The sequence below is a fragment of the Thamnophis sirtalis genome, unplaced genomic scaffold (assembly GCF_051295495.1).
Source record: "Thamnophis sirtalis isolate CommonGarterSnake01/CBP01778 unplaced genomic scaffold, rThaSir2_p1.2 scaffold_9, whole genome shotgun sequence".
In the NCBI taxonomy this organism is placed as follows: domain Eukaryota; kingdom Metazoa; phylum Chordata; class Lepidosauria; order Squamata; family Natricidae; genus Thamnophis; species Thamnophis sirtalis.
In genome coordinates, this window is record NW_028261389.1 from 17578023 (window position 1) to 17601288 (window position 23266).

The window sequence follows — 23266 nt, forward strand, 5'->3', positions numbered from 1 at the left end:
GATGCTAACCCAACCTTTCTAGAAAACGTGCAAGAGAGATTGCTCTGACCGAGGCTTCCCAAGAGCATGAAGCAAACTCCTTGTCCCGACAAAATCCCCTTTTATTTATTGTGAATTCTGCTCATTCACATCCAGAAAAACCTTTGAAGGGAGGATTCACCGTCACAGACCTTATCTGTCTTGGAGAGCTGACAGGCTGATATCTGCAAAACCTGGCAAGGAGTCTCGGAGAGTCACTAACCAATAAAGCAAACTAATTGTCTCCTGCAAACTCCACTCCCCTTTCGCTCCTCTTTTATTTCCTCTGGGAGGGAGGGGCCATTCATCGTCCACCTGTGGCCTTACTCCCAAGTTGACTCCTGTTCTTTAGCTTTTCCCTTCGTCTGGCTGTGCATGCGCACACTGGAAACAGGCTCCAGCTGTTCGTCTGCCTCACTGATGTCTGACTCTGAAAGCAGCTGATAACTTGTATACGGCCCTGGCCCCCTCTCTACCTCCGACGCAGAGCCCTCATCAGAGCCTTCTCCAGACTCCAGGACTGGCCCATGTTCCTCCCCAACCTCCTCACTGTTTGAATCTACTGCCAGCTCTACTAGCTGCTGGCAGGCCACAGCAGAGATACATATTTCCCTAGAGAATTGAATTCCTCACTTCAAGCTCTTGTAGTCATACCAGCATTCCTACCTATTTCCTGTTTTCTGCTCCTCGTCACTCTGGTATTCTGCAAGGATCAGATCTTCCTCACTTGCATCTGAAAGCTCCAAAGAACCAGGCTCAGCAGGGGTAGATAAACTGTCCTTGCTGAGCTGAAGCAGGTGCTCTGCCTCCTCCTCCTCCATCCGCTGAAATAAGCACAAGGAAAACATCTGTCAATCCAAGCCAGGTAATCCGGGCACGCCTAGGAGGTCTTCTGAGCCCCTGTTTTTCTCAATGAGGAATCAGCTGATGCTGGAGACCAGAGGGAAATGGGTGGCTAGCTAGATGGAGGGATAATAAATACAATTTATTTTTCAATACTCGTCTAATATGTTATGCCTACAATATTGGGTAGTCACTGCAAATAAAATGTCAGGGTTCCAAGTAACACCCCCAATGAAAGAAGACTCTGAGGCTTGAGATTCCTCAAAGCTCCATTTTATTACAATGTCATATTGGCACATCTGGCAAAACCCAAATATGAAAGCTTTCAGGTTTCCCCCACCTAAGTGAAAGTTTAAGTCCCTGCCTAGCACCCACATGTCCATCACATGGTCCAATCAGGTCCAAAACTGGAGATGTCTCCCAGTCACAGCACTCCAGCTGCAGGGCAAGATGTCCTTGACTCTCTGAGAGAGGAATGTTATTATGGCTATATATCTCCCATACTCCATATAATCCCCCTTCCCATTTTCCCACAGTAGAAAATGTGGCAGGAAAATGTGAAGGCCCAATCTAAAAGATGGCTTCCAGGCCTGACATAAAAATCAACACAGAAGCCAGTTCCAAAAGAGCAATTCTTATCTTATAGATTTAAGTTCATAAATTCCTCGTTTATCTATTATCCTCAACTCATACATTGTTCGTGTAGTTTTCTTTGAGGCACTATAAGATAACCTTTGGATCAACTTTTTTTCCGTTACAATCCATTAATCTCCAATGTTATTTTTGTGGAGAAATTATTTTAATTTTTATTCACAGCTCTGGAAATGCTCACCTTCCGTTTAGACACATATTTCAGTTTCACATTGTGTCGAATTTGCTCAAGGTATGCTTCTCGTTTCTTCCTCTTGATCTGTTCTTCCTAAAGAAATCAGAGAATTGCATGGAAACTTCCAACACCTGGAACCTGAAATTTGTTGTCACAAATATTGCTGCAAAATTACTTCACAACATTTAACATTTAATGGTTCTTTACAGAAATTCTGAACAATTCATACGTTGTCAAATATTTGATGGGCAAAGGCCCCGACTGTGCTTTAAGCAGACGTTATCTTAACATTTCTCATTTTAAAATGTTCTCAGAGTAAAATGAGATCTGTTAGTAAGCAAGTCTTTAGATAAACAAAGGAATACCAGATTTTGTCTAATTTAAAAGCATTAAATCACCCACTAAACATTTTTAAATGATAACTGCAACTTGTTTGCTGTTTTTAAGGGCCCACATGCCACCATTGTACTGTGTTCATCTATTTGAGGATGGGAGGAATACATTCTAGGTTTTTTTAATAAAACACTGCACGAGTGCCACCAAATATGTTCATTTGTAAGTTTCTAAAGCAGGAGTGTCAAACTGGCAGCATCACGTGACATATTGCAACTTTTTTCCCCTTCGTTACATTGGGCATGGATGTGGCCACTGTGTGACGCATCCACCTGCAGGCCTCAAGTTTGATAGCCCTGTTCTAAAGTATCAAGCATCAATTTTATTTTCTTAGATGCCATTTTCTTCTTAGAGCATCATATCTTGCGATTCCTCCTTTGACCTTGCTCTCTTTATTAAAAACACAGCACATGCAAAAGGTAGAAGAGTGGCGTTTGATGGTTGCAAGTAAAAGAAGAGCAGGCGTTACCATGGGGCAAGTGTCAATAGTACATAGCTTTCTATTTATATTTGTGAATACATCATCAGGATTGAATAAAGACGGACCTATAAGCAACCTTTTTTTACCTTCAGTCTATGAATCATTTCCTGCTCTTTTTTCTCCTGCACAAATTGCATTATCCAGTCTGGTTCATTGTTTGCTGGCTGGCTGGCTAAAAGCTTTGTATTGCTTTTCTTGAGTTCCTCTTCTGCATCTTTTCCACCAATTTTACTTGCTAATAGCTGGGCCTCCTCTAGTTTCTTTTTCTCTTCAAAATCCCGGAGCCACGAGAGAGCACCACAAATCAAACTTAATGATTTACCCTAAGAGGAAGAAGTAGTGCAGGTACATCTTTATACCATACCATAAACAGGATGTCAACATTTCCAAATAAAATTCTACAAGATTTTAACATTTATATTTGTGTTATTTTTGAGGAAATGTTTTCTAGGCTGGCTGTAAGAGTCACAATAGCCATCTATTAGATAGCAAGTAGCTATCCATCCACCCCATACTTTGCCATACTTGTCTGGCAAAGTGCTTGTGTCCTATTGCTCCTAATGCTTACACTTAGGTGTATCCCCAGAGTATGGTCAATGAAGACTATATGGGTACAATACCCATGAAAAACAGGTGGTGCATATATCACACTTTCATGGATGCCATATGGACTATTTTCAACATTCTCTAGGGACATTCCTGCTCACACCACTATCTTGATAACAGAGAGGCGAAGTGTGAGTTAAAATAAAAAAGAGACTTACTGTGCCAGTTGGGCTCTCAAATATGCCAATCTTTCCCATCTCCAAGACCTGATAAAGTTTAGCCATAAATTGCTCTTGAATGGGATATGGTGTATAAGGAAAGGGAAAGTTCACTCTAGCCTTTTCTTCAGTTTCTTCTGTCATCTCCAGCCTTGTGGGGTGGGGGGGTGTAAAAAAAAATTCTAAGTATAATTCCAAAAGAAAACATTAGACAAACACACACAGAGAACCAAACTGACTCTCTGCAATTCTCAATAAATCTGATTGTTTTGGGTTATAAGTCCCTCTTTGGTGGGATTTACACATAAATCTGCTAAATTCAGAGCTTTTTTTATTGTTTTGCATTTTGATTATTCATTTTTCTTGCTCTTTATATATTAGTCTCGTTGTTTAAACAAGTGTTTTCCATGTTTTCATCAACTAATGAACAATTATAAACTATAATTTAGGCCAGTTGACAGCCTAGGAGATGTATGTATGTATATATGTATATGTAGATGATAGATAGATAGATAGATAGATAGATAGATAGATAGATAGATAGATAGATAGATAGATAGACAGACAGACAGACAGACAGACAGAAATAGATAGAATTTTAATTCACTTTAACCTATTATTGCATTTATACACTTACTCCTAATAAACAGCGTAGGTTATCTATATCCATATCATCTATATCTATCTAAATTTATATATAATTTTAATTCACTTTAACCTGTTATTACATTTATACACTGCCTAATCCCCAATAAATGTCAATTATCACACATTTAAGAGTCTACAGTAGGACACGACGGAATGGCTGAGGATGACGACGATAGTTCAAATTGGCTGGGGATTTTGGGAGAGGTAATCCCCTGTAGCTTGGGAAAAGCCAAACTGAATAAAGTTTGCTAGTTCATTTGCAATTTCCGGGTGAAATTTGCGGGATAAACTGACTTTGACTTCCAACATGCCCACTCACTGATTCATATAAAGTTCTCCCACTTCCCAGGATCCCCCCCTTAGCGCCACCTACTTTATGTCGCTGCTGCCCCTGGAAAAGCGAAGTGACTTCGAATTGAATTTCCGACCCACTTTCGCTCTCCTCGAGATGACGTCACTGGCTTCTCCCTCGCGACCGGCAAAAAAGGGGGGGCGGAGCTCTCTGCGCCAAAACAACCCCCGCCCGTTTTTTAGAACTTCCCGCTAAACCCGCGCGCTCGAAGGCTATTGGCTAGCCAGCCTGCCGCCGCTGGACAGCGTAACCAATCAGAGGACAACAGTAAGAAAGGATGCCTTCTCCAGAGCGAGCGCGCCTTACCGCCGCTTCCGGTTGGCTTTTGTGAGGCGGGTGGTGACGGGGTCGGCTGCTCGCGCTCCTGCCAAACTGGAGCCGGCGTTTCAGTTCCATTTACTTTGAATTGGATTTGCGTGAAGATAAATTTACTCGAGGGTTAATCCTCGCGGCGTGCAGGCCTATTTTTAGACAGATTTGCCTTAGAGCAGGGGTCTCCATACTTGGCCGCTTTAAGACTGGCTGGGGAATTCTGGGAGTTGAAGTCCACAAGTCTTAAAGCGACCAAGTTTGGAGACTCCTGGCCTAGAACGTCCTTGTTGGGAGCCTGAAACATCCACATTCATTATGGGTTCAATGTTAAAGAATTATATATTTTTTTCTACACTGTTCAGAAAAAAACATCATGTACATTCTGCTTCCTTCCCCTTGGATGGCTCCAGCTTATTTAATAACCATCTTCCCTGCTGAGGCTTTTCCTCCTGCTCACCTCTTACCCAGGATGGCCCCAGAAGCATCACCTGTTGAGATGTACAAGAAGAACAGGGTGTATGTGATGTTCAGGGAGGGGTAGCACCTCTGGTGTAGGGTCACGTCATGTCCTTTTAGGGCAGCTCATCCACCTTTGATCCCCCACCTCAGCTCTCACCTGTGGCCCCTAGTAGTTATAGTATGCGCAGCGGCCACACCACAGGCAACAGCTTCGACAGGCTGTCCAAATCAGGTTGAAGGTAACCATTGGCGTTGGGTCATTTGCCTTCGGTAAGGTAGGGACTTGTCTATCCCAAGCATGTGACAACAGATCCTGACGGATCGAGGGATGAAACCTAGAATAGGACAACGGTCATGAAGGCGATCTTCGAGCAATGTGCTACGCTAAAAGCATGGCAAGATGCAAAAGATGGCCTGGTCAACCACTGCACCCAGCCCATCTCCAACTGTCTCGGCTTGGAGCCAATCCTTCAGTTTCTGAACTTGAACACCTGTCCAGCCCAACTGATCCACGATGCAAGGAACCATCAACAAAGACAGAGGTCATTCCATCGCCCAAGTTATTCATCGATGTCGTACAAAGACAGTGGGCGGCTCCTGTATCTGGGCCCAGCCCATCAACAACTGACAAGAGATTCTACAACGTGGACCAGGACCTAGCTCATGTCTTGCTATTGGAGCAAGATGGAACCCGGGAAGAGAGAGTGAGGCTGACTGTGTACCTCTCCCTCACTTTCATCCAATTCACACGGAAGTCTTGACATCCCCACATTCCCGTGATCAAGAACAGATGTTCAGGAGGGCTGAGCAATTTAGTCTGAGAAGCCTTGGGACACTGATGCCCTGGTCGACTGGGCACCACTGGAGCCAAGAGACATGCTGGGTGAGGCCAAGGAAGCAGCTGTTCCACTGTTTTTTCTTTCTGGACTGCCAACCTATGGTCAGTGTGCCAGTTGGTACCCTTGTCTTTTCAAAGTTTGGAAGGTTACTTGGAGGTCTTCTAGCCTGGTACAATGCCCTGTAGAAGAATCCTCATATCCTCTTTAAAAAGTGTTCAAACTTTGCTTGTAAAACTCCACTGCTGCTGCATCCATGACTCTTCAGAAACAAGTTGGAGATTTATTATCCCAGTCAAGAAATTTCTTATTTCAAATTTGGATTTCTTCCTGTAAGTTTTTCACCCACCGGTTGTTGTCATACCATCAAGCACTACAAAAAATAAATCCACACCCTCTGCCCAGTGACATCTCTGCATCCATTGGGAAACGGCTATCATCTCTTCCCTTAAAGTCTTCTCTTTTTTTACCCTAAACATATAGCAAGTTCCTTCAACTGTTCTTCGTAAGCTTTAACCTTCAAGATGCTTACCATTTTGTCACTCTTCTCTGCAGTATTTCCAATTTCTGAGCATCCTTTTGGTATTGTGATTACCAGAACTGGACACAGTATCAGAGGTGTCGAGCTGGCGGTCCAAGGGTCAGATGCGTCATGTGCAGGCCACGCCAGCCCCAGCTCCGTGAAGGGAAAAACCATAAAACATCATGTGACAGCAATGTGATACTGCAAGTTGGACATCTGTGGTATACAAGATGCAATTTGAGCAGTGCAACATAGGGCAATACTATCTCTTTCCATGATCTTGACAATATACTGATGATTCACCCAAAAACTGCATTGGCGTACAGTAGTTGTGGCATACTAATAGCTCATGTTTAATCTGTGGACTACCAGGATACCCAGATCCTTCAAGTACTACTGCTGAGCCAGGTACTGCCTGCCTTGTGTCTGTGCACATGATTTTTTCCTAAGTAGAGAACCTTACATTTTTCACCATTGAGCCACATATTGTTGGTTAGGACCCAATATTTAAATCTGTTAAGATTCTTTTGAACCTTGAACCTATATTCTGAGGTATTGGCAATGTCTCCAGCTTTGTGTCATCCACAAATCTCGTGAGCATCTTTCCTATTTTTTTCATCTGAGACATTTATGAATATAGTACCTGGTTTAAGACAGAACTCTGTGGTACCCCACTGCATATCTCCCTCCATGTCATTGTAGAACCGTTAAGTATATTTGACAACAATTGTTCAGTCAACTCTGAATCCATTTCATAGCGTGACCATCTATCACATATTGTTCCAGTTTATCAAGAAGTTGGTCATGGTCTACTTTATCACTTTACTGAAGTCTAAATATACCACAGACCATTTCCTTGATTCACTAATCTAGCTGCATTGTCAAAGAAAGCAGTAAGATTTATCTGGCACAACTTATTTTTAATGCATCCATGCTGGCTTCTGATCATAATCTTGTTTGTTTTTTAAATGCTTGCAGATCCATTGTTTGGCAATTGTAGGATTTTTTGGGGGGAGTATTAATCTTAAACTGGACAGGGTCTTGGTGACTACATAGCAATATTGTGAGCTACAAAAAAAAGAGCCACAAAAAAGTCACATATGGCCATATGTGACACATGGACTCTGAGTTTCATTAACACCATTTGTAAGAATGTGACAGATTTTACAAACTTGTACAGCTCAGAGTAAGAGACATCTAGTGAATGTTCATATTAAAGGTAAAGGTTCCCCTCGCACATATGTACTAGTCATTCCTGACTCTAGGGGGTGGTGCTCATCTCCATTTCAAAGCTGAAGAACCAGCGCTGTCCAAAGATGTCTCCGTGGTCATGTGGTCAGCATGATTAAATGCCGAAGGCACACGGAACACTGTTTGTTACCTTCTCACCAAAGGTAGTCCTATTTTTTACTTGCATTTGTATATGCTTTTGAACTGCTAGGTTGGCAGAAGCTGGGACAAGTAACAGGAGCTCACGCCGTTATGCGGCACTAGGAATTCAAACCACCAAACTGCCAACATTTCTGATCGACAAGTTCAGCGTCTTAGCCACTGAGCCACCGCATCCCTATAAATGTTCATATTAGGAACTGACAAACATTCTATAGGCAATAAATGCCTACCACTTAGCTCATTTCCCCCCTCCCTTTTGGCAATGAATGCTTATTTCCTTCTTTTATATTTTTATTTTTCATGTCTTGTTACAATAACGTATCATAATTGAGCAATTTGAAAATGAATGGCTCTCAGCCACCAATTAAAGATTGTCCTTGTGGGTTTCAACAATGAGGTTGCACTAAAATTGTAATTGTGTGATCCAATAAAACCTCCGTTAATGTGAAGGAACACCACAGCAGTCATTATTTCCTATTTGAAACAGATTAAATTCATACATTACCATCTTCCACAGTTCTTCCATAAGTGGCTCCAAAGCTATTCAAAGCCATGAAACCAAGAGACAACCGAAACCTCCCCAGAGAAACCAGCTGGATTAGTAGTTGCATTTTACTACAATACTGATGATTAGGTAATGTTTTCCATAATACTCGAGCAATATAATTTATGTACGCATGACCGAATTTGACATAGAGAGCTTTGTCTTCTAACACAAGGGAATCCCTTAAAGGTTCTTACAGGATAGCCAACAGATTGCCTGGATTATCTCTAGTGGTTGATTTACATTACATAATGGAAGGATTTAGCTCTGTTTTCAGCAAAGTATATTGGAAAGAATCTTGCCACCCAATGGTGATGTCACAAGCATCTCTTGTGACCTAGCCTATTGGGGTGGCTCTTCTTCATTCATCCTTCCCATTCTATTTTCTCTTTTCCCCTTCAATATGTCTGAACATAGGTGCCACCTGGCAAGCAGAATAAAGTAGAAATTGAGACAGTTTGAGACCTTACCTTTATCTACATACCTGCTAATGGTTCCTCCATTAAAACAAGTGCGTTCCCAACGACTCCACCAGGAAAATGGGGTGGCATCCAGCTATTCTGGTTCTGCTCCTTATTTGTGGTGAGTTAGAACATTTGCATAGCCTTTTCCTTACTCTGTCCTCTTTTTCTCGGACAATTTCACTGTCGGGGCCAATGCGTTGATTTTTTTTACTATCCTATTTATGGAAAACCCTGCTCCCATGATAAGGCCAGGACAAGAGAATCTCCATTTCCCCTCGGGAATTTTGAGTCCTCTTGCACAAAGAGATGTCCTTGGAAAGTCAAAAATGTTGATTTTTTACTATATGTTTAGAGGCAAGGAGAAAAGGAAGACATGCATTCAGTGAGAGTGGCATCACTGAAAGTTATTAACACAGCTCATCATTTTATATGAATCTTATGTGTAACATATTCCTTGCAGAAAGATTAGAGAGGTTTTAATCAGTTCTGGCAGAATCAATGGCGAGAGTTTCCTGGTTTAAGTTAGGCTGCATTTGTTGGTCTTTGAGGCTGGGTTTTGTGGTTGTGTGGGGTTTTTTGCTCTGTACTCCTGTATTATTACTGCCAAGTTAAAACATTTTATCTGATGGTAAGGGAAAGGAGCTGAGAAGGTTTTCAGTTATAATAAAGGTAAAGGTTCCCCTCGCACCTATATGCTGGTCATTCCCGACTCTAGGGGGCAGTGCTCATCTCCATTTCAAAGCTGAAAAGCCAGGACTGTCCGAAGATGTCTCCATGGTCATGTGACCGGCATGACTAAAAGCCAAAGGTGCACAGAACGCTGTTACTTTCCCACCAAAGGTGGTTCCTATTTTTGTACTTTGCATTTTACATGCTTTCGAACTGCTTTGTTGGCAGAAGCTGGACAAATAACGGGAGCTCTTCCCAGTTGATTCGCTTTCTGAAATGAATGCTGTTCTTACACTCCTAAGTTCTGGAGAGACTTATTTGCAAACAATTGTCAGTCTTTCGAAGTAGGGGAAGTCAGGAAGAACAGCAGTGAATTTAGGAATGGTCTTCAAAGTTGTAGGGTATTATAACAGAATCAATTTCTCGCTACCACATCTTAAATTAAACCAAATCAAGGCAGGGTTATTCTGAGGGGTTTTTTTTCCCCTCATGGTTTTTTCTTTCCCATTCAGAAAAGAAACGAAGCCATGGTTCATTCATCCCATTTCCAGGGCCAGAGATACGTTTCAGCACATTATGTAGAGAGAAGATTGATTCTTGGCAGCTAAGCACAATGGATAAATAACCTACCTAAAACCCATGTAGAACAAAATCTCTTTATTCACAGTGTATATGCCTTTTTGGAATAGAATGGGACAACTTGCTTCAGCCAACTCACCACAGCCAACTCACTGCAGGTCAACTCACCATGGCCAACTTGCCATGGAACAACTCACTGCGGGACAATTTAACCATTCTATTTAATTATTTAAAATAAATAAAAACTTATTTTAAGTTTTGCCATTCCCATTTCATTCTGTCCTTCCTTTTGCATCCTTTCTTCAAATTATTCTATTCTACCATTTCTTTCATATTAGTGTAACTCTTGTCCTGCAGCGATTTGGCTGTGGTGCGTTGTCACAACATAGACCTTTTTGGAAATGGTCACATTTTTGTTCTTGTTTCCTTTATGCAGCGCTCTCAAAATGGCTTCTTGCAACAGACATACAGATACAAGATCCATCGCTAGCTGGCATGCCACTCTCAGATGCCGAATACGACCATTTCTTCAAAACATTGAACAGTCCACGCCGAGTCAGCGCAGTTTGCTTCTTAAGATCCATGTATGGCTGCCAGAACGCTTTGGTCCAGACTTTAGACCTGTATGAAAATCATGGAATCGTCCCAGAAGGTAAAGTCTATCACAGTACTTGCCATTACAGAATTGCTCTTAATCCTCTTTTAGACTTATTAAAGCTTGATTTGGAAAAAGCAATAGCAATAAACTTATAGACCGCGTCATAGTGCTTTATAGCAATAGCAGTTAGACTTATATACCGCTTCATAGGGCTTTCAGCCCTTTCTAAGCGGTTTACAGAGTCGGCATATTGCCCCCACAATCTGGGTCCTCATTTTACCCACCTCGGAAGGATGGAAGGCTGAGTCAACCCTGAGCCGGTGAGATTTGAACCGCCCAACTGCAGAACTAGGAGTCAGCTGAAGTGGCTGCAGTACTGCACCCTAACCACTGCGCCACCTCAGCTTATAGCCCTCTCTAAGCATTTTACAGAGTCAGCCTATTGCCCTCAACAATCTGGGTCCTCATTTTACCCACCTCAGAAGGATGGAAGGCTGAGTCAACCTTGAGCCTGGTGAGATTTGATCTGCCAAACTGCTGTCAGCTGGTGATCAGCAGAAGTAGCCTCTAGTACTGCACTCTATCCACTGCACCACTGTGGCTCATACTTACATTCATGCAAGCCTGTGGCTCTCTTACAAGGAAGGATGGAAGGCTGAGTCAACCCTGAGCCGGTGAGATTTGAACCGCCCAACTGCAGAACTAGGAGTCAGCTGAAGTGGCTGCAGTACTGCACCCTAACCACTGCGCCACCTCGGCTTATAGCCCTCTCTAAGCAGTTTACAGAGTCAGCCTATTGCCCTCAACAATCTGGGTCCTCATTTTACCCACCTCAGAAGGATGGAAGGCTGAGTCAACCTTGAGCCTGGTGAGATTTGATCTGCCAAACTGCTGTCAGCCGGTGATCAGCAGAAGTAGCCTCTAGTACTGCACTCTATCCACTGCACCACTGTGGCTCATACTTACATTCATGCAAGCCTGTGGCTCTCTTACAAGGCAATTAAAATATTTTTTGCCAAACGCATTTGGTAGATTCTTCCTGCTATTATTCTCATTGATATATCTAGTGAATAAGATAAAAGCTAGTTTCCAATTCTTGTTCAAGGTAATCCATATGTATGTGTTCATATGTTTCTTCTCAGAACTGATTTACATTAAATTAGATAAAAAGAATCATGGGTTTAACGTCATTAAAAATGAACTGGAAACTCCACTGTGTGGTAGTGATGAACATATTATTGGTAAAGTCTATAAAGTGTTATTGAATTTAAATTTGGAAAATGAACAAGTAAAGCATTGTATGATTCAGTGGGCAAGGAATTTTGGATATAATGTAATGCTTGAACAGTGGGATAATATGTGGAATAAAGGTTTACAATTTACATTAAGCTATAATTTAAAAGGAAATTTCTATACAATGATGTATCGTTGGTATTTGGTACTGGATGACATTGCCAGGTCTCACTGCTTTAGCAGAGTAGGGAAGATACTCAGAGATGATTCACACCCTAGTCAGTGTCTCTTCGCACCTACCATCGGGCAGAAAACATCAAAGCACAGCCAGCTGAACAGATAGGTTTAAAAATAGTTTCTATCCTTCGGCTGTCAGACTCTTAAACACAACCACAATCACTCCACGCACATGCGAATGACTAGTTTTTCTTTTTCTTTCTTTTTCTTTTTTCTTTTCCCCTAATTATTTGCATCGGGATTATTCCTTATACTATTTATGTTGTTTGTATTTGTTGTCATGGATTACACCAGTGAGGCTAAAACCAATTTTGTTGTATTTATTTTGTACAATGACAATAAAGACTATACTATACTATTTAACTCCAGATAAGTTGTCAAGAATGTATAAAGATACTTCAAATGAATATTGGAAATGTAAATGTAAAGAAGGGACATTTTATCATTTATGGTGGATGTGTGATAAAGCAAATAAATATTGGAGTAGGATGCATATCTTAATATCTTATTTCCGTATATATCTTAATTACTTATATTGTGAGCTGTCAAAAGTCAGCCTGGAATTGGGCAGCTCCTAAATCAAGCAATCAAGCAAGCAAATAAATAAAATTGGGTTCTGGGAAAGACGTCAGTGAAGATTCTCAGTCATCCAGGTAGAGTTGTCTGGAAGTTGAATCATGGCAATTGGACTTTTTCTCTTTTTTAGATTTGAAAGATTTTACTGCTTTTTCATTTATTATTTAGCATATGGAATCCACAGAAATCATAAATCCATTGTGAATGAAGCATTAGCAGATGATAGATGATAGATAGATAGATAAATAGATAGATAGATAGATAGATAGATAGAGACAGACAGACAGACAGACAGACAGACGTATACATATACATATACATATATATATACAGTATACATACACATACACAGTGTATATGTAGGTGTGTATATATATATATAGAGGTATATATGTGTGTGTATATGTATACGTGTGTATATAGATATGTGTGTATATGCATATGTATACATATGTATGTATGTTTTGTTGTATTTGTGCTGATAAATAAATAAATTTATTTAATAAATAAATTTATTTAATAAATAAATAAATTTATCAGCACAAATACAACAAAATGTAACAAAAAGGCAACAGTAAAAATATTGGGTTTCTGCCTGGATGGTCTCTTGTGACGAGCCGAAGGACAGAGAATGGAAGTAGTGATCTTCCTCCCATATTTGGGCATACCGGGGGTTGTAAAAAAAATCTAATATGTATGTATGTATATAAGTATGTATATATGAATGAATGATGTGGACAATACAACATAGGAGACCCTAGGACACTTGCAACCGTCATAAATATGAGTCAATTGCCAAGCGTTTGAATTTTGATCACGTGACTATGGGCATACCGCAACAGTTATAAGTGTGAAAAATGGTCATAAGTTTTTTTTCCAGCGTTGTTGTAATGTCAAATGGTCACTAAATGAATTGTTATAGATTAAGGACTACCTCTACTGAGGGAAGGATTTTTTACTTTGCCATAAATGGATTCTTACCCTCTCAAACCATTTATCTTCCCTTTCCAAAACCTGAAGTGTATTGAGATCATCCGGGAAAGATCAAACCATTATAGAATGGTGTGGTGGACGTTGTGAAAATATAAGGGCAGAGGTGACATTCAGCAGGTTCTGACAGGTTTTGGAGTGGGGTGAGAATGGGGATTTTGCAGTATCCTTCCTCTGGAGTAGGGAGGGAATGGAGATTTTGCAGTATCCTTCCCCTGCCATGCCTACCAAGCCACGCCCACAGAACCGGTAGTAAAAAAAAAATTTGAATTTCACCAATGCACCAGGGTGTATGATGTCTTCTGAAATTCTAGGATTCGGGGGTCCCAGGCCTCATGCATATAAATCCTAGGAAATGTAAAGTGTCAAAACGGGAAAATTATTAAGTACAAGATTGTTAAAAATACAACATCATTCATAACTGTATTAACTATTTTTTGTTTATTGTTATTCAAATAAAATAAAATATAGGGTTTTTTTAGGCCTCACCTAAGCAAAAGTAGAGAGAATCCTAAGAGACCCAGCTGATCTGAAAAAAAAAAAAGTTCCTCTACTATGTTTGTAAAGAAATCAAATGTTATAAAGTGCCAAGAACTTTCCAATGGCTTCTTTCCAAAAGATCTGGATAAGTGCTCCTCCAACACAATTTTTCACAGTTCGAAGTAGCCAGTGGCAGAAGTTAAAGTTGCAACCTGGCACGACTTAATGGAATTGCTGCAATGTTTGGTAACCTATTTGGAGGGAAACAAGACCCCCGTCATTTGAATTCTCAAAAGCTGGCGGAGACTCTAATGATACAACAGTGATGCTAGCAACTCTATGGGTTATACATACTGGATCTCAATGAAAATTAATGGAAGTAACCTGAAGGCCTTGGGGATTTTTCTCTAATCCTCCACTTCTCTCCTAGGGAGGGTATGTTCCGACATGGCAGAAATGCCCAGCTTTCCTGATTTCTGCACCCTCACTTTTTATCGCTGCACCTTGAAGAGGTATTTTGTGAAGGTAAGAGAAAGGAAGAAGCTGTTGTTTATTGATTTGAGGCATTTCTTGCCCAGAGATCTGTTTAGGCAGCACTTGGTGTTGGAAATAGAATGGGCTGAAAGCAGGGGTGGGCTTCAGCTGGTTCAGACTGGTTCAGGCGAACCGGGTGCTAATTTTGCATCTGGTTCCCCAAACTGGTAGTTGGAAGGACTGGATGACCCCTCCCACCCCACCTCACCCCACCCCTCCCTGGAGTCTCCATGCAGCCCATTCATCATGCCAGGTAAGTGCAGGGCCCCCCGCAGAGGCTCTTGGAGGGTGAAAAATGGGCCTTCTGGAAGTCCAGAAACGGGCCTGTTTCCAGCTTCCGGAGGGCCACCTGAGTTGGGGGAGGCCATTTCCGTCCTCCCAGAAGCTCGAGGAAAGCTTCTGGAGCCTGGGGAAGGCAAAAATGCCCCACCCACCGCCATGGTGCAGGAGGTTGAGTAGGCCGCAGCCCCATGGCCCTGCCCACCCGGCAACCAGGCAGAGAGCCAGTTGCTAACATTTTTCAATCCCACCCCTGGCTGAAAGGTTCACTGAAGGCAAAAGAGGTGCCGAGGTGGCACAGTGGTTAGGGTGCAGTACTGCAGGCCACTTCAGCTGACTGTTATCTGCAATTCAGCGGTTCTAATCTCACCGGCTCAAAGTTGACTCAGCCTTCCATCCTTCCGAGGTAGGTGAAATGAGGACCCAGACTGTGGGGGCGATATGCTGACTCTGTAAACCGCTTAGAGAGGGCTGAAAGCCCTATGAAGCGGTATATAAGTCTAACTGCTATTGCTATTGCTATAAGACAGTCATAAGCACAGGAATAGCAATAGAAAGGAAATGGAAGCAGCTAGTCCTCATTGAGAATATTTACTCATTGAGTAAATATGATTTTCACTGCATTGTACTTACTTTGCTTCCAAGAGGATCAGGCTAGTTATATAGGTTAGAGTTATTTAAATTGAGACCTCAGTCATCTGTATCCAGCTCCAACGCCTCCCTTGGCTTCATAGCATGAGTAGCAAGCTTTCCTCTGCTTGTCACTTACCCCTGTTTCAACATCACTGCCCTACACATGTCTAGTCTAGTTTTTGCAATCTAACACTGTTTATGCCAGGGACCGAACATTCTCACCACCCCACTCTATCAAAATGCTCCAAGTATTTCACATTATAATATATCACCAGGATTCCACCCACCCTGAATAAAGAATTAGATATTATAACACGAATATAGATCCTTGTTTCACTCATATCTGTTTACTCTGATTCAATGTTATTTACTAAATGTGAACCACTTTCATCCTTGTGAGGTAGTCCAGACAAGAAGCACGTCCAAATAGCAATAGCACTTAGACTTATATACCACTTCACAGCGCTATACAGCCACTCTCTAAGCAGTTTAGAAAGTCAGCCCATTGCTCCCAACAATCTGGGTCCTCATTTTACCCATCTTGGAAGGATGGAAGGCTGAGTCAACTTTGATCCGGGTGAGATTTGAACTGCCAAATTGCAGGCAGCTGGCAGTCAGCAGAAGTAGCCGGCAGTACTTCACTCTAACCACTGCACCACTGCGGCTCAATCAACTATTTCTACTCTAGTGTAAGGTAACATTAGAATAATTTTGCAAGTCTGAATGTGCATTTCTCTCTCATCATCTTTACAGCCCAAGAAACTAGGGAGGGATTCTCCCACATTCTTGTTGAGGACTAGCTATCTTTTATCCAATTGATTCCCTGGCTATGGCTCTTTTTCTTTCTCCCAAGGTCTTTCCCACATACCATTACAGTCACTCTGGATACATGGAGTCCACTTCCCAGAATTCTCAGCACTGACTACTCTGTAGTCGAAAACCATATGTCTGGAGGGTACCCAGTGCTTTTTCCACACACTCCACATAAGTATGGATGGCAACATGGTGGCTCAGTTGTTAAAATGCTGGACTTGTCAGCTGGAAAACGGCAGCCCATGTTTGAGACCTAAGCACGACGTGATGGGATGAGCTCCTGTCCTTGCCTCAGCTGATGCCAACCTAGCAGTTCGAAAGCATCCAAATGCGAGTAGATAAATAGGTACCACTTCGGTGGGAAGGTAACAGTGCTCCGTGACATCATGCTGTCACATGACTGAGGAAAGGCTCAGCAGCCTTGAAAGAGAGATGACCACCGGCCTCTATATAGTCAGTAACAACTAATGAAGTAAAATCTGCAGGGGCTCCTTTACCTTTACATGAGTAGGGGCCCTTATGTTTCAGATTTCTGGACTAGTATCATCACTGGCCATTGTATTCTCTCTTCCTTAGAATCACCAATGTGGAGAAGCTGACTCTAGGTCAGGGGTGTCAAACTGGCAGCCTGCAGGCCGGACGCGACACGTGGAGACCACACCCACCCACGCTCCACGAAGGGGGAAAAATGTCGCGATATGTCACAGCAACATGACGAGGCACGTTTGACACCCATGCTCTAGGTCCTGTTGAAAATTGTCAGAAACAAAGCGTATAACTCAGTGCGTACAGATTATATAGGCTGTACAGCAGTGTTCCCATCTGGCATCACCACATTTGCAGTCAGGAGAAGATGCCAGTTTCTGCATCACCGGCTTCCAAGGTGATTCTTTCCATGCTATGCATAAGCATCACTTTCTGCTCATGGGGAACAAATCCAAGTCCCCATTTATTACCAAGGGCAAAGCAGCTTTAGAAATGACAGGGGCTTAGGGCAGTAATGGTGAACCTTTTTCACCTCGGGTGCCAAAAGTATGTGTGTGCGTGCTATCGCATGTGTGTCCGTGCCCACCCCCACAATTTAATGCCCCCCTGTGCTCCCTGCACATGTGCGCGTGATACACACACCATTGCTGCCCTGTGCATGCGCGCACAGCTTTCTTGGAGCTTGGGGACGGCGAAAACGGCCTCCGCCGCCCACCCTCGGAGGCCCTCCGAAGGCCGGAAACAGCCCATTTTCCAACTTCCGGTGCGCCCGGTACATTTGTTTTTCGCGCCCGCGCCCCCCCCCCCCCCAGGCTCTAGAGGCTTTCTAGGAGCCTGGGGAAGGCGAAAAACGGCCCAACATGCAAACCGGAAGTTCGGGAATGGACTTCCAGGTTGTCATTGGGCTGTTTTTCTCCTTCCGGAGGCTTCAGGAGGGCAGAAAATGGCCAAAACTCAAGGTCGAAAAAGGAGCTGACAGGCCAACGCCTCATGTGGCCTCAGAAATGGCTCCACATGCCACCTGTGGCACATGTGCCATAGATTCGCCATCATGGGTTTAGGGAAATCTAGGGGGGGGGGTGTTCTGAGAGAGAAGGGAAGAAATGAGGGAAGGACAGGCTAGCAAAGGGTCAGACCAGCCATATCTTTAAGTGAAGCAAAAGAGCCATCTGCCTTGAGGATAAGTCTTGGCATGTCATTAAGGGGAATGCTAGAGGTGAAATTGTTTATGGCATTCACTTTGGCATCAATTTCCGAAAAATTAGTAGCAGCTTTTCTTAATCTGTTGTTATGATTTTAGGGGTGTCAGTCAGGGTGTACCCACACATACAAATCGACCAGCTGTCCTGCATTTGCAGTTTGCATTGGAAGAAAAGGTTTTATTGGCACTAATAGAAGTTTTCCTCTTGAGGCACATTACTGTCTTCTTTCAAATATTATATTGCACAAAGACTAATGAGATTATTACCATACCTAATTTGGTTCCAAAAAGCAGAAAAATGTTTTTTTTTAAATATTAAAGAAAAAAGATCCATGGAAAATACTGCAAGCCGCAATCTGTTTTGGTCATCCCCTTGGGGATTATTGCAGACTCCACCTTTTATTGGTGACAGAAGTCCTCCATTTTGAAAAGCTGTTGTTGTGGCCCACCAGCGGAGCTGGCAGCAGATTCGGACAGTGAGGAGGTTGGGGAGGAACATGGGCCAGTCCTGGAGTCTGGGGAAGGCTCTGATGAGGGCTCTGCATCAGAGGCAGAGATGGGGCCAGGGCTGTCTGACAGTTATCAGCTACACTATATTGCCAAAAGTATTCACTCACCCATGCAAATAATCAGAATCAGGTGTTCCAATCACTTCCATGGCCACAGGTGTATAAAATCAAGTACCTAGGCATGCAGACTGTTTTTACAAACATTTGTGAAAGAATGGGTTGCTCTCAGGAGCTCAGTGAATTCCAGCATGGAACTGTGATAGGATTCCACCTGTGCAACAAATCCAGTCATAATAATAATATAGCAATAACAGTAGACTTATATACCGCTTCATAGGGTTTTCAGCCCTCTCTAAGCGGTTTACAGAGTCAGCATATTGCCCCCAACAACAATCTGGGTCCTCATTTTACCCACCTCAGAAGGATGGAAGGCTGAGTCAACCCTGAGCCGGTGAGATTTGAACCGCTGAACTGCTGATCTAGCAGTCAGCCTGCAGTGCTGCATTTAACCACTGCGCCACCTTGGCTCATGAAATTTCCTCGCTCCTAAATATTCCACAGTCAACTGTCAGCTATATTATAAGAACATGGAAGTGTTTGGGAATGATAGCAACTCAGCCACAAAGTGGTAGGCCACGTAAACTGACGGAGCGGGGTCAGTGGATGCTGAGGCGCATAGTGCAAAGAGGTCGCCAACTTTCTGCAGAGTCAATCGCTACAGACCTAAAATGTCATTTGGACTTCAGATTAGCTCAAGAACAGTGCGCAGAGAGCTTCATGGAATGGGTTTCCATAGCTGAGCAGCTGCATCCAAGCCATACATCACCAAGTGCAATGCAAAGCATCGGATGCAGTGGTGTAAAGTACGCTGCCACTGGATTCTAGAGCAATGGAGAGGCATTCTCTGGAGTGACGAATCATGCTTCTCCATCGGGCAATCCGATGGACGAGTCTGGGTTTGGCGGGTGCCAGGAGAACGGTACTTGTTGGACTGCATTGTGCCAAGTGTAAAGTTTGGTGGAGGGGGGATTATGGTGTGGGGTTGTTTTTTAGGAGCTGGGCTTGGCCCCTTAGTTTCAGTGAAAGGAACTCTGAATGCTTCAGCATACCAAGACATTTTGGACAATTCCATGCTCCCAACTTTGTGGGAATAGTTTAGAGCTGGCCCCTTCCTCTTCCAACATGACTGTGCACCAGTGCACAAAGCAAGGTCCATAAAGACATGGATGACAAAGTCTGGTGTGGATGAACTTGACTGGCCTGCACAGAGTCCTGACCTCGACCCTTTGGGATGAATTAGAGCGGAGACTGAGAGCCAGGCCTTCTCATCCAACCACAGTGTGTGACCTTACAAATGCGCTTCTGGAAGAATAGTCAAAAATTCCCATAAACACACTCCTAAACCTTGTGGACAGTCTTCCCAGAAGAGTTGAAGCTGTTATAGCTGCAAAGGGTGGACCAACGTCATATTGAACCCTATGGATTAGGAATGGGATGTCACTTACAGTAAGTTCATATGCGAGTAAAGGCAGGTGAGTGAATACTTTTGGCAATATAGTATACCTTTGGAGTCGGAGATCAGTGAGGCAGACGAACAGCTGGAGCCTGTTCCCAGTGTGCGCAATCGCAGAGCTGCCAAACAAAGAGAACAGCTAAAGAACAGGGGACGACTTGGGAGTAAGGTGGTCAATAAATGGGCCCTTCCAGCGGAAATAAAAGAGGAGCGAAAAGGGGAGTTTGCAGGAGACAATTAGCTTGCTTAATTGGTTTGTGACTTTCCGAGGCTCCTTGCACTAGATCCTGTTATAGGAAACAGGTGGGGATCTGAATCAGTTAATAGTTTGCTTCATGAGTGGAGAAAGGAAAATGCTTTACAACCTGGGAGTGAAGGAAGAGCACAATCAGAAATACTTGACATTTCTGGACAAAGCACTTTAGAAACCCTCTAGAGATGTCAGAGCACAGTCTTCTCTCATGCAGAAGAAAATGAAAGAAATGATAGCTTAGAAAAATCATAGCAACCCAAAGGTGTGACTTCTGCTTTGCATTATTTCTCCTGTTGTAGCGGATTCAGTGTCCAGATGAGATCAGTGAAACATCTTCAATAACACAAAACACCTATCAAGAACTTGAAAATACTGAATCATCATCTACCCTACAAGAGAAGCCACTTATCAGCATTCTCCCTACCACTCTCCATACCACCACGACATCTCCTGCGCCTCTCACCCCTGTATCCAATACTCCCACAGCAGCAACAGAAACCATCACAACTGTTTCCGACCCTACCATTGGAATCATTCCTAAACATCCCAGTATTGCTTCTGATATTACTTCCACGAAGCCTTTGCTTGAACTGCCCACCACTTCTACTCCTGTCACAACTGACTCAGAATCCTTGCTTGAGCTTCTCACTGGACTTGATGCAGTGATAGCCGGGCAAAGTTTTCCTGAATTGTTTACCACCAAACCTAACCTGTCAGAGGGGTCTTTCTCCCAGCACCTTATGCTTGATGTGCCTTCTCTGACTCCTGTTCCTAAGCTTCCTTCCACTTCCAACGCTATGACAGCTACCCCAGTTACTTCTGTATCTGTTGTCACTGGATCCTCCTCTAAGCCTACCATCCCTCAAGCCACCACACCATCAGTGGGTTCTGTTTCCACAAATCCTGCCACTAGTGTCGCTACAGTCAGTAGCCCAACTTCAGCATCTCCTAGTCCTGTTGTCACTGTCACTGAATCCTCTACACCATCAGTGGGTTCTCTTCCCACAAATCCTGCCACTACTGTTGCTATAGCCAGTAGCCCAACTTCACCATCTCCTAGTCCCATTGTCACTGTCACTGAATCCTCTACACCATCAGTGGGTTCTCTTCCCACAAATCCTGCCACTACTGTTGCTATAGCCAGTAGCCCAACTTCACCATCTCCTAGTCCCGTTGTCACTGTCACTGAATCCTCTACACCATCCGTGGGTTCTCTTCCCACAAATCCTGCCACTACTGTTGCTATAGCCAGTAGCCCAACTTCACCATCTCCTAGTCCCGTTGTCACTGTCACTGAATCCTCTACACCATCAGTGGGTTCTCTTCCCACAAATCCTGCCACTACTGTTGCTATAGCCAGTAGCCCAACTTCACCATCTCCTAGTCCGGTTGTCACTGTCACTGCCACTGAAACCAATACACCATCACTGAGTTCTGTTTCCACAAATCCTGCCACTACTGTTACTACAGTCAGTAGCCCAACTTCAGCATCTCCTAGTCCCATCACTGTCACTGCCACTGAATCCTCTACACCATCACTGGGTTCTGTTTCCACAAATCCTGCCATTACTATTGATATAGCCAGTAGCCCAACTTCAGCATCTCCTAGTCCCGTTGTCACTGTCACTGCCACTGAAACCGATACACCATCACTGAGTTCTGTTTCCACAAATTCTGCCACTACTGTTGCCCCAGCCAGTAGCACAACTTCAGCATCTCCTAGTGCTGTTGTCACTGTCACTGCCACACCTACAACTTCCTGTTCTTCTTCCCCTCCTTCCTCATCTTCTACTGCTTCCACAACGTCTGTGCTATCGACCAAGCACCCCATCCGTAAAAGTTCTGCTCATGTCTCGCCTCCTGCCAGAATTGCTGGATGGCCTATTGTCCCAATCTCTGCTCTTCTTGGGCAGTATCCCTTGCAGCCTACTTCTGTCGTGCAGCTTCTTCTCCTTCCTTCTGGCTTTGGTCCTAGGAAGTCCAAACCTCAGACCATCGCCCTCTCTTCTCTGCTTCCGTTCGAAGGAGGGCCTGCAAATATTTGGCAAAAGATGCCTAAGCCCCCGATGAACTCCCCAACGACTGCAAAACGGGAGACGTTCTTGCCAATGAAATCATCAACCACTGCAAGATTGGAGAACTCCTTGGCAATGAATGCTCCAACTGCTGCAAAATTGGAGAACTTCTTGACGCAGCTAAAGGATAAAAGAGTGCAACAGCTGCTGCAGAAAATGCGGGAGTTGATGGCTAAAGGGAATGCCGTAAAGAAAGAGGTGTTGCAGTCCACCTCTCTGCAACTGCTCGCTGCACTGAAGAATGCCAAACAAAAGTCTGTGGCTTCCTTAGTAGCCGCGAAGCAACTTCAAAGATGATATCGTCCCGTAGGCCGTTCGCCTCTTTTGTACAGTAGACAGGATGCTTAATGGGCGAGTGTCTTACAGCACCATTACACGAGACTTTTCCGTATCCTTGCTTGTGGTTTACCTGATTCCATTCCTGAATTCTTTCTAAGGCGTTCCTTATCCCTTTGAGAGGATGGGATCAAAGCAGAAAGGTTTTCCTCTGCAGATTTGAAGGACCGAGGGACTTGGAATTATTTGAACCCGCACTTAGAGGGCACTTCCAGACCCTACTTTAATCTCTGTTAAAGTGAAGAATCTCATTGTTGAGTGGGCCTTCCTTTAACTGAAAGCCCTCTCAGATTCCTGAACGGAGGACACAGATTATTTATTCTTAATTTCAGTTTGAGATTGGACATTAAAGAAATGTTTTGGAGAATTGAGCGGAGTTAGTTCACAAATTCTGCCCCCCTCCCCCAAAGAGGTTAT

At 43.4% G+C, this 23266-nt stretch overlaps 2 protein-coding genes across 2 annotated transcripts in view; one reads left to right on the forward strand and one right to left on the reverse strand.

Annotated features, from left to right (window-relative positions):
- The window catches only part of DDX11 (DEAD/H-box helicase 11), a 47392-nt gene extending 43923 nt beyond the window's left edge, over window positions 1-3469 (reverse strand). The window contains exons 1-4 of the mRNA XM_087722467.1: window positions 3326-3469; window positions 2648-2884; window positions 1694-1780; window positions 685-842 (exon numbers count right to left, since the gene is read on the reverse strand). Coding sequence (XP_087578593.1) covers window positions 685-842; window positions 1694-1780; window positions 2648-2884; window positions 3326-3469 — 626 coding nt within the window. The remainder of the gene's footprint in view (window positions 1-684; window positions 843-1693; window positions 1781-2647; window positions 2885-3325) is intronic.
- Window positions 3470-8917: 5448 nt separating this feature from the next.
- On the forward strand, window positions 8918-23258 carry LOC148044054 (uncharacterized). The gene is made up of 4 exons (XM_087722538.1): window positions 8918-8973; window positions 10540-10755; window positions 14648-14742; window positions 20738-23258. Exons 1-4 carry the CDS (start codon window positions 8931-8933, stop codon window positions 22808-22810), a joined length of 2427 nt encoding a protein of 808 aa, XP_087578664.1. The 5' UTR covers window positions 8918-8930; the 3' UTR covers window positions 22811-23258.
- Window positions 23259-23266: the final 8 nt, after the last annotated feature.

Excerpts from the sequence above, each read along its gene's own strand:
- LOC148044054 (XM_087722538.1), top strand. The coding sequence starts at position 8,931 with ATGGGGTGGCATCCAGCTATTCTGGTTCTGCTCCTTATTTGTG. Across the intron at positions 8,974-10,539 it reads GGTTCTGCTCCTTATTTGTG|CGCTCTCAAAATGGCTTCTT; the intron begins GTGAGTTAGAAC and ends TCCTTTATGCAG. Across the intron at positions 10,756-14,647 it reads TCATGGAATCGTCCCAGAAG|GGAGGGTATGTTCCGACATG; the intron begins GTAAAGTCTATC and ends CTTCTCTCCTAG.